Raw genomic sequence first — 13,593 nt, forward strand, 5'->3', positions numbered from 1 at the left:
GTGCCATTAAATAAACTAACTGCCATTCAGTGGATTCCAACTCATAGAGACCCTGTAAGACAGAGGATTTCTCAAGCTGTAATCAGTCACTAGGAGTGAGAGTTGACTCCATGTGTGCACAGTGGAACTTCTCTTCCTAGGAATGTCTGGGGTGGGCTCCTACTGCCACAAAATCTTGGATAGCAGTCAAGGGCTTAACCATTTGTGCCATCTAGGTACTCCTCCCCTCTGGTTATTCTGTAATTTATCTGTTCTCCAAACTCCAGAGTAACCTTTTCAAAAAGCAAAGTTAGTCCTGATTCCTTCTTTCCTACTACTCCCAAACTATTCCTACCATAATATTTTAAAAGTCAGTAGCTGCTGTTCCAATTAGGATAACCGCCTCATTGTGCTCCTCATCTTGATTCTCAGTAATTCAGCCTGTTCTCACCCCACTTTTGCCTGCTCCTACTACTTCCTATACAGAGAATGCTCCTCTTCCCTCTTCCTCTAGTATAATGCCCCACTCCTAATTTTGAACATCAATTCTTCTGCTGAAGAAACTATTATCAATCTTCAAAAACTAAGATAAATTCTTACAGCATTATAGACATATGCTTTGTTGGCATTCATCACATCTGAAATTTTGAATCTAAACATGGGATGAAGTAAAATATAAATCTCCCTAAGACCAGGATCCAGACTTATTTTTGATCATCACTGTAGTCACACACTGGGCTAGGCACATATGGAATGCTCAGTAAGTATTCAGTAAATGATTATATAAATAAGTGAAGACAGTTTCAAGTATCTTCATCTCTAGTGCATAAGTCACATGAAGAATTCATTGCTTTTCAAAGGCATTTTACAATGCCAAATTATTAAATGACTTATAAATTATGAACTTAAATTATGCTATTTTTAAACTTAGTTTTACAACCAGTAAAAAGAACTTGGCACATAAAATACATATCTAGATAATCACACATACAGTTTTATATAAAAAGATAATTAACATTTAAATTAGACTTTAAGCAAACTAACCAAACTTCAAAAATAAAAACAAACAGCAAAAACAAACTGACAATCACAGAATTACTTGCTCAGATATGGAAATAACAAAGAAAATGACCAAATAATGGTATTTCTTATAATTGTCAAGAACAGTCAAAATTTCTAGCATTTTCTGTATGACAAACTGTATAGAAAGACTATTTTATTTAAGGTTTAAATATCATTCAACACAATATATGTTATAAGTAGTATCTCACTTACAATTTAAGTAATCTAAGTGGTTACAAATCGGGCTGCTAACCTCAGGGTCATCAGTTTGAAACTACCAGCTGTTCCGCAGGAGAAAGCTGAGGCGTTCTGCTCCTGTAAAGATTTACAGCCTAGGAAACCCTGTGCAGGGTCCCTATGAGTTGGAACCGACTCCAACGGCACATAACAACAACAAGCTTTATATTACTTTATTACAGGTGTATTTTCTTAAGTTATAACTCTTTTTTAAAAAAAACTATCTTCAAAAAATTCAAATTCAACCATTTAAAAATAATTAAAGTACCTAAATGTTTAAGAAGCTTAATGAGTCATAAAACAATTTTTTAATAGGATAATTGTCAATGGAACCCAAGTGCAAAATAATAATTCAACTAATGAGTCAAATCACCTTTACTATGTGCCAAACCATATACTAGATCCTGACAATACAAAGCCAAGTATAAAAAAAAGTTGTTTTTTTTTTTAAAGTAAAAATATAGAATAAATGTCATGAGTTCTAAAAGCAAGATAAGGTATATGGTTGTTGTTGTTGTTGTTAAGTGCCATCGAGTCGGTTCCGACCCATAGCGACCCTGTAACAGGGTTTCCAAGGGTGTAAATCTTTACGGGAGTAGAAAGCCTTATCTTTCTCCCACGGAGCGGCTGGTAGTTTCGAACCGCTGACCTTAAGGTTCACAGCCCGATTCGTATATGGTAGAGGTGATTTTTTACATCTGTAATAGTTTACAAATCATAAGTCTTATTATAAAATTCTTATATTCATTTCCTGTGTACAGACACTTCCCTATCATGACTATCAGTAGTTTCAGGAATGCAAACAAATTAAATACACATAAAAGTCTTGGCTAACTTATATAATACAGAATGAATATATTTCGTAAGGCATTCAATTGGAATGCATTTCTCTTGCATGTACTCCACGTCTCCAATATGACTTTTCATTGTACAAAGCTGGGATTTGTGAATATGGGGATAAAAAAGACAAATCACAGACAAAGCTCACTGTATACCATGGCATATGTAAAAACAGTGTGTGACATAGAAAGTATGCTTTGTATAATAAATGCAACAGGACAACCGATAGCTATAGGAACAACAACAAATTAATAGGATAAAAGGAGTATACAAGGGGGCTTCATAAGTTTGTGAAAAATGGAATGAAAAGATAAAGCAATTTTTCAATGAATTTCATAACAAGGTAGGCATAATTCATTCCCATCACTCTGTCAACAGATCTAATTTACTCAGATTCTTAAATTAAAAAGTATGCAAATTCACATAATTCAATCAACACTGCTGACATTATGCAATGGATATTTCCCTTAAGTGAAATCCTTCCTGCTGTTTTGACAACAAAATCAGTTTTAAAATATCCTTTGCTATATTTTAGATTTAAAGTATTTTCTTCTTATTGTCTTCTATATTTAAATTTATAGATTTTCATAATTTATTAATTTTCCAGACCCTAAAGAATAGGGTTGCACTTCAGATTAAAAAACAAACCAAAAAAACATTGGTTTGAAAACACAGCCTACATGTAAATTAGAATTTTTTCTTCTGGATATTTAAAATATTTGAAACAAAATTAGTCAAACAATGAACTTACAGAAGAATCAAAAGTTATTCAGTTCCTGTAATTCAAATATGCTATCAAATTACATGCAACATACCACTAAGGTACAGGTTTATATGTGTACTTTATCTTTTCCCTGTTTTAGAAAAAGGTATTAGTTAGCTAGATTTTTGCCAGCATAATAAAAGTAAATACAAAAATCAGTAACATATTATTGTTTTTGTGCCATCAAGTCAGTTCCGACTCATAGTGACCCAGTATAGGGTTTCCAAGGCTACATATCTTAGTGAAAGCAAAAAGTCTCATCCTTCTCCTGTAGTTCGGGTGGTGGAACTGAACCACCAACCTTGTGATTAGCAGTACAGTGTTATATTTGTTCCTTCAGCCTGACATCTAGCAACAACATTTATGCATATACAGACGTTTACTAAAGTTAGTTGAATAATGACATCAATGATAATGATGACAACAATTAAATTTACTGAACATTTACATATATGTTGCTAATGCAGTTAAGTGCCATGGAGTTGCTTTCAACTCAAACCAACCCTGCACAGGGTTTCAAGACGTTAAATCTTTTGCAGAAGCAGAAAGCCTCATTTTGCTCCAGGACTTACTTGTATAGGCATTGCTAAATACTGTATATTTAAGCCTGACAACTATTATTAATCCTTAATTACTAATCCTTATTTCAAATAGGCTGAGAGACGTTAGGAAATGGCAAGGCTGAGATTCAAACTAAAGTAGTCAGACTCCAACCACTCAAATGAAGAAAAAGAATTCTTATAGGTAAAAGTTAGGATTTAGGAATGGCTTTGCAGCATGAATTTTTAAATAAACTTATTTAAAATAACAATAAGTCCACTGCTTAACCCTACAGTGCCAGACAAGGGCTCATACAATTGATTAGTAAATTTATAGTTAAATAGATTTTATAATGAAAATATTTTATATCATGTAAGTTAGATTTTTAGCTTATCTAGAAGAAAAATGCAACCTGAAGCTTAAAAAAGAAATCAATTATTTTGTCATTATACAAGTGATTTCTGAGTAAAAGAAGTTTAAACCTCTCAAGTCAGAAAAGGTAGAGAAACTACAACTAGATTATGGCAGTTATTTAGTATATATGATTCCAACAATACGTTAAGACTAATTTCTTAGATTTTAGAAGATGCCATTTGTAAATGGGAATAAACTGAAGTTTGCACAAAAGATTCAAACTAAATATGGACTCACTTTACTTGTTTGCCTGATATCACACTAAGAAAAACAATCTGCTACAAGCGTACCTTGGCAAAAAATACGGTGAGGTGAGTTTCACTGCCAACGATCCAAATAGGGTATTTTGGAGATTTCAAGTAAGAACCAACCTAGAAAAAAAAGTAGCAAAGTAAAAGCAATGAAAAATTTCTACTGCCTATTAAATATTTGCCCACAAATATTTGAAACATAACTAGAACTCAATTCACATTTAACTGGAACACTGTGGACAACATGTTCACTTATATATTTCATTATTTTCTTTCTCCTTATTCACAGAAAACAAATGCTAAATGTAAATGTAGATGTCATAAAGACTGTCTGTGCTAAGTTTATATTGCATCTTTTTATCAGTACAATAATACAGATTAAAACAACTGGAATAATTAAATTATCCTTAAAAACCATTCTCAAATTTGGTAAAGTTCCCAAATAGAATGACTACATCTCGAATATAAGCAGGGCATGCTAATCCTAAAACTTTTTAACTTAATGGTAATTACTTTATAAGGAAAATAACAACAACAACAAAAAGAGTACATTTATAAAATAAGTACAAAGGATAAACCTTAAGAACATTTCTGTCCTCTCACCGCAGCCCTATTTTCAAAGCATAAAGACAGACTAAATGCCCATCAATGGAAGAATGGATAAACGAACTATGGTTCATATACACAATGGAACAGTAGGCAATACTGAAGAGTAACGATGACTAACAATACTGCAAAACACTGTATAACACTAATGAACCTGGAGGACGTTATCCTGAGTGAAATTAGTCAGCCACAAAAGGACAAATATTGTATTAGACCATTACTGTAAAAACTCAAGAAAAGGTTTTCATACTAAATAAAAAGTTCCTTGATAGTTTCCAGAGGTGGGAGGGAAGGAGAGTAATTCACAGGCTAGAGGGCTGTTGTTGTTGTGAAGTGCTGTCGTGTTGGTTCTGACCGATAGCAACCCTGTATAGAGTTTTTGAGGAGCAGCTAGTGAGCTTTAACTGCCGACCTTGCAGTTCAAACGGCTTTGCAGTCTGGCGCATTAACCCACAATGCCACACCAGGACACCGGCTAGAGGGTAGACACATGTTCATTTGGGTGACTAGGAAGGCAATATGCAAGGGGAGGGAGGTTGGCAGAAGAAAGATGAAGACAGTAAGCTATGCAAGGGTAGAGGTAAATAATGATATATACACAACCTTGGAACAACAGTGTTCTGTGCATAGATACATGGACAGAGACACTGACTGAATATATATTTGTTGTTAAGTGTCGTTGAGTTGGTTTTGACTCACAGGCACCCTGTAGAGGGTTTCCAAGGAGCAGCTGGTGGGTTTGAATCTTGTGGTTCTCAGTCTAGTGCTTATCTTATAGAGCCACACCAGAAGTCATATGTGTGCATGTATCACAAATACATTAAAAAGTATGAAAGAGGCTATTTATACATGGGTATTTACCTTTCCTAAAAATACAACTATAAATGTGGTAGAGCATACAGCAGGCAAGATGATGAGAACTTCTTAAAAACTATCCAGCATCTTAAAGCAATGAGTTGCTGGGCCTGGGATGTCAGGACCACAGTCTCAGGGGACACCAAAGCCAACTGACGTAAGAGTAGTCCACAAAGACAGTGTTCTACATCCTACTTTAGTGAGTAACATCTGGGATCTTAAAAGCTCATGAATGGCCATCTAAGGTGCAGCTATTAGTCTCTCCATGTGCAGAAGAAAGAAGAGTGATGAGAAAAAAAATAATTGAAGAGGCTTTAAATCAATTAATTCAAAGGACTAATGGAATATGTGAACATAAGACTCCATGACTCTGAGACCAGAAGAACTAGATGGTGTCCAGATACTTTCTGAAAGGGATCACATTAGAAGGTCCTGGATAGAGCAGAATATGTGGAACAACACTCAGAATTATTAAAAAAAACAACAACACAAAACTGGGCTTAAAGAGTCAGAAAGAGGGACCTGACACTAAGGCCCTCAACAACCCTTCAGGTCTGGAAAGGAACTCACCCTCATGGACCAAATTTCAGTCAAGCAGTACATAGGCATCTAGTGGGGACAATAACACTAGTAAGACATGCACAGTATGAATAATGGAATGGTCAATCATCCAAAATCAAAAGGGAAACATTAACCTAAGAACAGAGTTAAGAAGGGCTGGGAAGGCAGGTGGAATAGAAATAGGACCCACAGGGAAGAAGATGGATAACTATTGTTGTTTGGAGGGGACTGCAATCATTGAGATGAAACAAAGTGTGATTTGTAGAGTGTAAAACTGATGATCCTGTCTGAAACCTTTATTCAATTCACAATAAAAAGCTACACAAAAAGAAAATGTAAACAACAAAAATGTTCATCAAAGGATGAAGGTATAGCCAAACTGTGGTACATACAAACAACAGAATACTATGCAATGTCAAAGAATAATCAGGAATCTATGAAACACCTCGTAACATATGCTGAATGAAATTTTTTAGTCACAAAAGGATAAATACTGGATTGGACCGCTATTATAAAAAGTCAAGAAAATGTTAACACACAGAAAGAAACACTCTTTAATGGTTACCAGGGATGGAAGGAGAAGGGAGGGTAACTAGAGGTTGTTATTAATTTTCGTGGAGTGGGTTCCAACTCAGAGCAACCCTGTATAGAGTTTCCAAGGAGCAGCTGGTAGGTATGAATTGCCGACCTTTCTGTTCAAACCAACCTTGCGGTCCAGTTCTTATCTTATAGCACCACACAGACACGTATTAACCTAGGTGAAGGCAATATACAATAAGGGGGAGGTGAGTAAAAAATGATCAAGGCAAAGGAAGACACTGCATGGAATACAAGAGTGAAAGACAACAGAAGTAAATACTATGCTGCAATCAGAGTACTAACAATAATTGATGCGTGGATACATAGACAGACATGCAAGATGAACAGCTATGGGAAGGAGAATGTCTATAACTCCATGTAGGTGAACTATCCACAACATACAAATCCAGAGATGGAAAGTTGATCAGGGTTAGTTACCAGGGACTGAGGGGAGAAAAACGTGACTGTTAACGAGTTCAGGAGTTCTTTTTGGGGTGACCAATATGGTCTGGAATTAGATAGGGGTGATGGTTATACCTTTGAATATACTGTAAAAACACTGAATTGCATATTTTAAAATGGTAAGTATTATGGTATATGAATTAAGTATCTATTTTAAAAAGGAATCTAAAGTATTCAGAGGCCACCTTTTTATTGGTGGTGTGTGTATAAAGAGAAATAAAGAAAAGGAGATGGAGAGAAGAGGAGGAGAGTGCAGACTACACTACCAAATTAGGGAAAATATAATGATGAAACATCCACGTTTATAAAATCAAGACAAATACCATTATTTCCTTAACGCCATTGAAGAACCTGGCAGAAAGTAAATGTCTATTCGTTTTGGGAAAGCTATTGACAATTCTATGCAGATGAACACCACAGTTACTGCTGTAACACTAGAGCAATAGGGAAATAAGAGCATTGTTGTTGTTGTTGTTGTTGATAAGTGCCATCATGTTGGATTCAACTCATAGCATCCCTTATAGGGTTACCAAATGAGGCTGGTAGGGTTGAATCGCCAACCTGGTGGTTATCCTACAGCACCACACCAGTACTCCAAAAGTAGTAAATCCAGCAGTATATTCTTAACAGTCAAAAACGCAGAAGCATATTTAGAAAACCTTACAACTCTGGTGCAATGGTCCAGTCACATAGTCCACAAATACTATACTGAGTATGTAATATGTGCCCAGCAAGAAAATGTCCCTGGTTCCATAGAGTCTATATTCTGTTAGGAAAGACAACAACAAAACAAACTGAAGACTAATGAAAGATAAATAAATACACACAAAAAAATAATGATAGATTGATTACTGCATTGAAATAATGTGGAAAAGAGTAAATGAGTGAATCACAGCAGAAAGTACCTCTGAGGTCTGACCTGCAGGGAGAGTGAGCCATCCTATTTAAATAGGTAGAGTATTCCAGCAGACTTGAAAGCAAAAACAAAGGCCCATTAGGCAAGGAAGGGCTTGAAATGTTTGAGAACTGTAAAGACCACCAGGGCTGGAGCATAGAAATGGAGAGTGCAAAGAAGCTGGAGGGGCAAACTTAATCCATTTCATCAAGGCCTTGGGCCTTGAAGATTACAAAGTAAAGATTTTACCAGGAAGCAAGTCAGCAACATAATCTGATTTACCTTTTTTTTTTAAAAAAAAAAATCACTGTGGCTGTTGCTGAGCTAACATATTAAGAGAGGAAGAAGAATGGAGACAAAAAGATAAAATAGGAAGCTATTTCAGTCACACACACAAGAGTTGACAGAGGTTCACACGAGAGTATTACTAGAGGAAATGGATGGAGTCTAAAATTATTCTGGAAGTAAGACTAAAAAGATTTGAGTATGACTGAAAAAGGAAGAATCAAAAACAGCCTTAGGTTTTTGGCATAAACAACTCTGGTTGATGAGGGTAGCATTTACTGAGAAAAAAGCCTCAGGAAGAAGTTACTGCAGTGGGTAACAGCAATCAAGAAGATCTCTTCACTGATACTAACATTTGAGATGACATATAGCCAGGTATAATTATCAAAGAAGAAGTTGAATACACAGGCTGGAATTGATAAATTTAAATTTGTACACAAGTCCTGGTGTGGCATTGCGGGCTAATGTGTCAGACTGCAAAGTTCTTTGAACTGCTAGGTTGGTGGTTCAAGCTCACCAGCTGCTCCCTGGAAGCCCCACAGGGTCGCTATGGGTCAGAATCCACTTGATGGTACTTAACAACAACAACATACAAACCAAAGCCCACTGCCATCACGTTGATTCCCACTCATAGAGACCCTGTGTCAGGATTCCCAATTTTACAGAAACAGAAAGCCTCATCTTTTTCCCACAGAGCAGCTGATGGGTTTGAATTGTCAACTTTGAGTCCAGTGCTTACTGTACAGTGCAACTAGGGTTCCTTATAATCATACAAGTGGTATTTAAAAAAAATAGGAGAAGAGATCGCCTATGAAATGAATGTACAATATGTACATTATCTTTCCAATTAATGAAAAGTCATACTTACAGCCTACATTTAAGGTTTTACATATAGCAATCCAAAATACAATAGCAGGAAAAAACTGAGAGCATAACTTTGTATGTATAACTTAAAAAAAAGAAAAGTTTAAGTCTTAACATTCTTTCACAAATGAAATAAACTTGTAAAATAGCAAGTTCACACCAATTAATTTCATATTCTTATTAGGGCAAAACTTTTAACTTAAAAATAACTAAGGGGAGGGGGGCAATATGCAAGAGGGAAGGGGGGCAATATACAAGAAGGGGGAAGGGAACGGAAGAACAAAGCGGATGGGAAAACAATTAGGCAGGTTTGCATGGGCTAAGTGGGACAGAGGTAAATAATGATGTATGCATAACCTTGGAACAACAGGACTCTGGGATACAGGGATTCAGACATGGTTGGAATGGGGAAAAGGGGGGAAATAATGGTAAGATGCTTGGCTGTCTTGTGAATCTTGGCTTTCTTTGCATTATATTATAAAACAGACACTGGAGGGGGAGAGAAAGGAATAGCCAGAAATAGCACCATAGAAAGCTTGTAAGTCCATCTTCTGCCTATAACTGATTGGAATACCTAAAATGGGGCTACAATGTGCCCAGTGAAGGAGGCTTCCTATGGAGCCTCTGCATTACATAAGACTATAGGTGTAATCCTGAACAGCATCCAGAATCTTCAGAGGTGGGAAATTTCCACTTCAAAGGACGGGCAGACCAGCCTGGAGTGGCTAGAAGAACAGAAGATACTTCTTGAAATAAAGACCAACAGGAAAAATACAAAACAATATAGGCAGACCAACTGATTACTACAAGAACAAGTAAGTTGCTTGCCCAGGAAACATCATGGCAAGGGGTCGGGTCCCCTCAGAGCAAACTCCCTTCCATGACTAAGACTCAATGGGAATACTCGCTCTGATGGGTGACCACGTTCGTCACTGATAAGGGGAAGTGAGGGAAAACAGCAATGAAGCTGCAAGCTAAGCCCTACAATGTTCAATAGACTCCTGTGAACCTGGGTGGAGACCTGGTTGGCCAGCAGTGTGGCAAGACCTGGGGGTTCCTGGGCCCAGAGTCAGTGACATAGCCACAGAGGACTAGAGTGGGGAGTGAAGCATCCAGCTGATAAGAAGAGAGGGCATATGCATAAGAACACCCACACTTGCAGATAATACCCACTTGACCTGGCTTCAATGACTGGACGAATAGAGCTCATCTAGAAGAAAAAAGAAGAGGAAAAAAAGAATAATCTGATACAATTTGATGAACTTGATCACCTATGGATGCATTAGCTCAAAAGAGGGAACAAGTCTTTACAGCAAGGATCATTCCCACCCCCTCCATACACAGAGTAGACAAGGATGGGCAACTTGGACACTGGCTACCCAAAGTGGGGGGGCTACAAAGGCAAGAAGTGACTTGCTTACAAGCTTTCAAGAGGGAGCCTAGATCCAGAGGGTGTGGAGGAAGGTAGACTCTCCACTGAGTAGTATCCAATCTGTCTAGGAAGGGCAGATGAAAGGAAATGTGGATAGGTCTCTTGTGACACAATAGTGAATAATTGTTATCAGGACTGATTGTGAGGGTTGGAAATGTAAAAGTAGACGTTTGGTAGCAAGCAGGGGAGTGATTAACTTTGCAGTCTAGGAGCGGAGGTCCTTGGGACCATCAAAGGAGAAGAGCGGAGAGTGGGACCCTACCCAACGAAGCAGTGATGCCTGAGATGGAGGCAGAGACGATGACATGGAGAGATGGAGCAGCTGGGGACTTTAGATGCAGAGAGGGAGAGGGGCTGTGTGCTAACGACCGGGGGGCTGGCTTGTAGGGTATACCTTTGGTTGGTTGATGATGTATGGAGGGGATTGTAACCATGGCAATGAAACGATATATGATAGGATGAATGTAAAACTAATGTTCTCCCATGTAAACTATCACATATTTCACAATAAAAAATTAAAAAAATAAAAAATAACCAAACAATTTTACCAGATTTTCTTTTCTCATTCAGAAGATGTTTTAGGACAAAGTGTGGAGGTGTTCAAACATTTGAAAGTCATATAGAGGAGGAAGAACTAGTAAAAGATGAGAAATACCATAGAAGAAAAATCAGGAAATTATGCCACTGAAAAAATAAAAAGAGTGTGTTTCAAGAAGCACATACAGTTAACTGTAATGTATGTTATCTTGGTATGGCACTGTAGAATAAGCACTGGATTGCTAACAGCAAGGTCAGCAATTCAAACCCACCAGACGTGCTCTATACAGAGTCAGTGAGTTAGAAATGACTTGACGGCACTTATCAAAACAAAGTGGTAAAAGTAAAGATAGAATTTTCTGGATTTGGCAACATGAGGTTACTGGTTATTGTTGTTGTTAACTGCCTTCGAGTCGACTGCAACCCAGAGCGACCCTGTATAGGGTTTCTGAGGAGCAGCTGGTGAGCTTGAACCGCTGACCTTGCAGTTCAAATGGCTTTGCAGTGTGGTGCATTAATCCACAGCGCCACACCAGGATATTTGTAACACTGATAAATAAGAAGGACTTTCATGGAGTAGCGACTATGGAAAGGTGAATGGGATAAGATGAAGTGGGGACAGTAAGCACAGACAAATAGTTGGGAGAGTTTGGCTCTGAAACAGAGCAGAAAACACAATATCCAATGTTGTGATAATGTAGCCGACAGGAAATTGAATGCTTTTATTTTTTAATTCTCCAACTCTAATTACCAATTACTAATGTTGTTGTTGTTGTAAAGTGCTGTCGAGTCGATTCTGACCCATAGCAACCCTGTACAGAGTTTCCAAGGCTGTAAATCTTGACGGGAGTAGAAAACCTCATCTTTCCCCCGCGAAGTGGCTGGTAGTTTCAAACTGCTGACTTGAAGGTTCATAGCCCGATTCGTAACCACTACGCTATCAGAACTCCTTCTGTTACTAATATAGCTTCTAAATAACCAGTACCAAGTGGTTATTTGTAAGGAGTAAGTTATATTTTCTATGATAATTTTCATTATGATCACAGTACATCAAAAATCCATACTTATTTTGACAAATTATATTTAGAAGTATAGAGAATGTAAGAAATGTACAGAAAATCCATTCCAGTTTTCAAGGACTGTAAAACTTTCTTGGTGACATACATCAAATTTTCAAGAAACCTGGAATAAATTTATGAAGCCATATTGTTGGTAAATGTTATGGCACAGTATCTGTAAGTTTCAAGAACAAAAGCTTCAAGACTAGAGATATGAATCAAACAGAAAAATAGGTTTGACCAAAATAAATTTAGCTTCAGTATCAGCATAACCACACCTAAAGATCAAATTGCAATACTATGAAAACTATTAAAAATTTGTTCAGCAATTTATATATAACAAATAAAGTTAACTAGTGGAAAGACAATGGTAACTCTGTATGGATGAGAAGCATTTACCACACAAGCAGCTCTGTGGACATATCCATACCAACATCACAATGTTCCACCATACTGGGGAATTTTTAAACCTCATGATTTTGCATATTTAACTGCTACAACAACTTCAGTTCATGAAAAATTGTTCCCCAGTCCACTCCATGAATCATGATAGTGAACATGTGTGCATTAGAAACAGAGTACATGAATGTTGTGGCATTTGTCAAAAAACTAAAAGCAATTCTGGGCTATTTTGTAAGTTTTTGTGCGAGGCTTCTGAGATACTGATATAATTGTTTCTAAGTATTAAATGGAGTACTGATGTGGCACTGTAGGAAAAGCACTAGACTGATAATCATGAAGTCAATGGTTCAAATCCATCAGCTGCTCTTCATAAACCCTACACAGGATCACTGAGTTGGATCAAATTTAACAGCACTTAACAATAACAAATCGGGATGCGAACCACAAGGTCAGCAGTTTGAAACAACCAGCTATTTCACGGGATAAAGATGAGGCTTTCTGCTCCCGTAAAGATTTCCACCCTTGGAAACCCTGTACAGGGTTGCTATGAGTCGGAATCGACTCCACAGCACATCACAACAACAACAAACAGCAACAACAATGCTGTTGTTAGGTGCCATCGAGTCGGTACTGACCCATAGCGACCTTATGCACAGTAGGGACGAAACACTGCCCAATGCTGGGCCAACCTCACTGTTGTTGCCATGCTTGAGCCCATTGATGCTGTCACTTTGCCAATCCATCTCGCTGGGGGTCTTCCTCTTATTCTCTGACTCTCCACTTTACCAAACATGAGATCATTCTGCAGTGACTGGTCCCTCCTGACTATATGTTCAAAGTATGAGAGACGAAGTAGCACTCTGGCTGCACTTCTTCCAACACAGATCTACTGATTCTATTGGCAGCCCATGGCACTTTCAATATTCTCCTCCAATACCATAAATGAAAAGCATCAATTCTTCTGTGGTCTT

General features: G+C 37.4%; 1 protein-coding gene across 1 annotated transcript in view; it reads right to left on the reverse strand.

The window, feature by feature from the left end:
* FAM188A (family with sequence similarity 188, member A) overlaps nt 1-13,593 on the reverse strand; it is a 153,585-nt gene that overhangs the window by 55,006 nt on the left and 84,986 nt on the right. The window contains exon 10 of the mRNA XM_006872606.1: nt 4,126-4,206. Coding sequence (XP_006872668.1) covers nt 4,126-4,206 — 81 coding nt within the window. The remainder of the gene's footprint in view (nt 1-4,125; nt 4,207-13,593) is intronic.

Source organism: Chrysochloris asiatica, unplaced genomic scaffold (assembly GCF_000296735.1).
Source record: "Chrysochloris asiatica unplaced genomic scaffold, ChrAsi1.0 scaffold00206, whole genome shotgun sequence".
Classification (NCBI taxonomy): Eukaryota; Metazoa; Chordata; class Mammalia; order Afrosoricida; family Chrysochloridae; genus Chrysochloris; species Chrysochloris asiatica.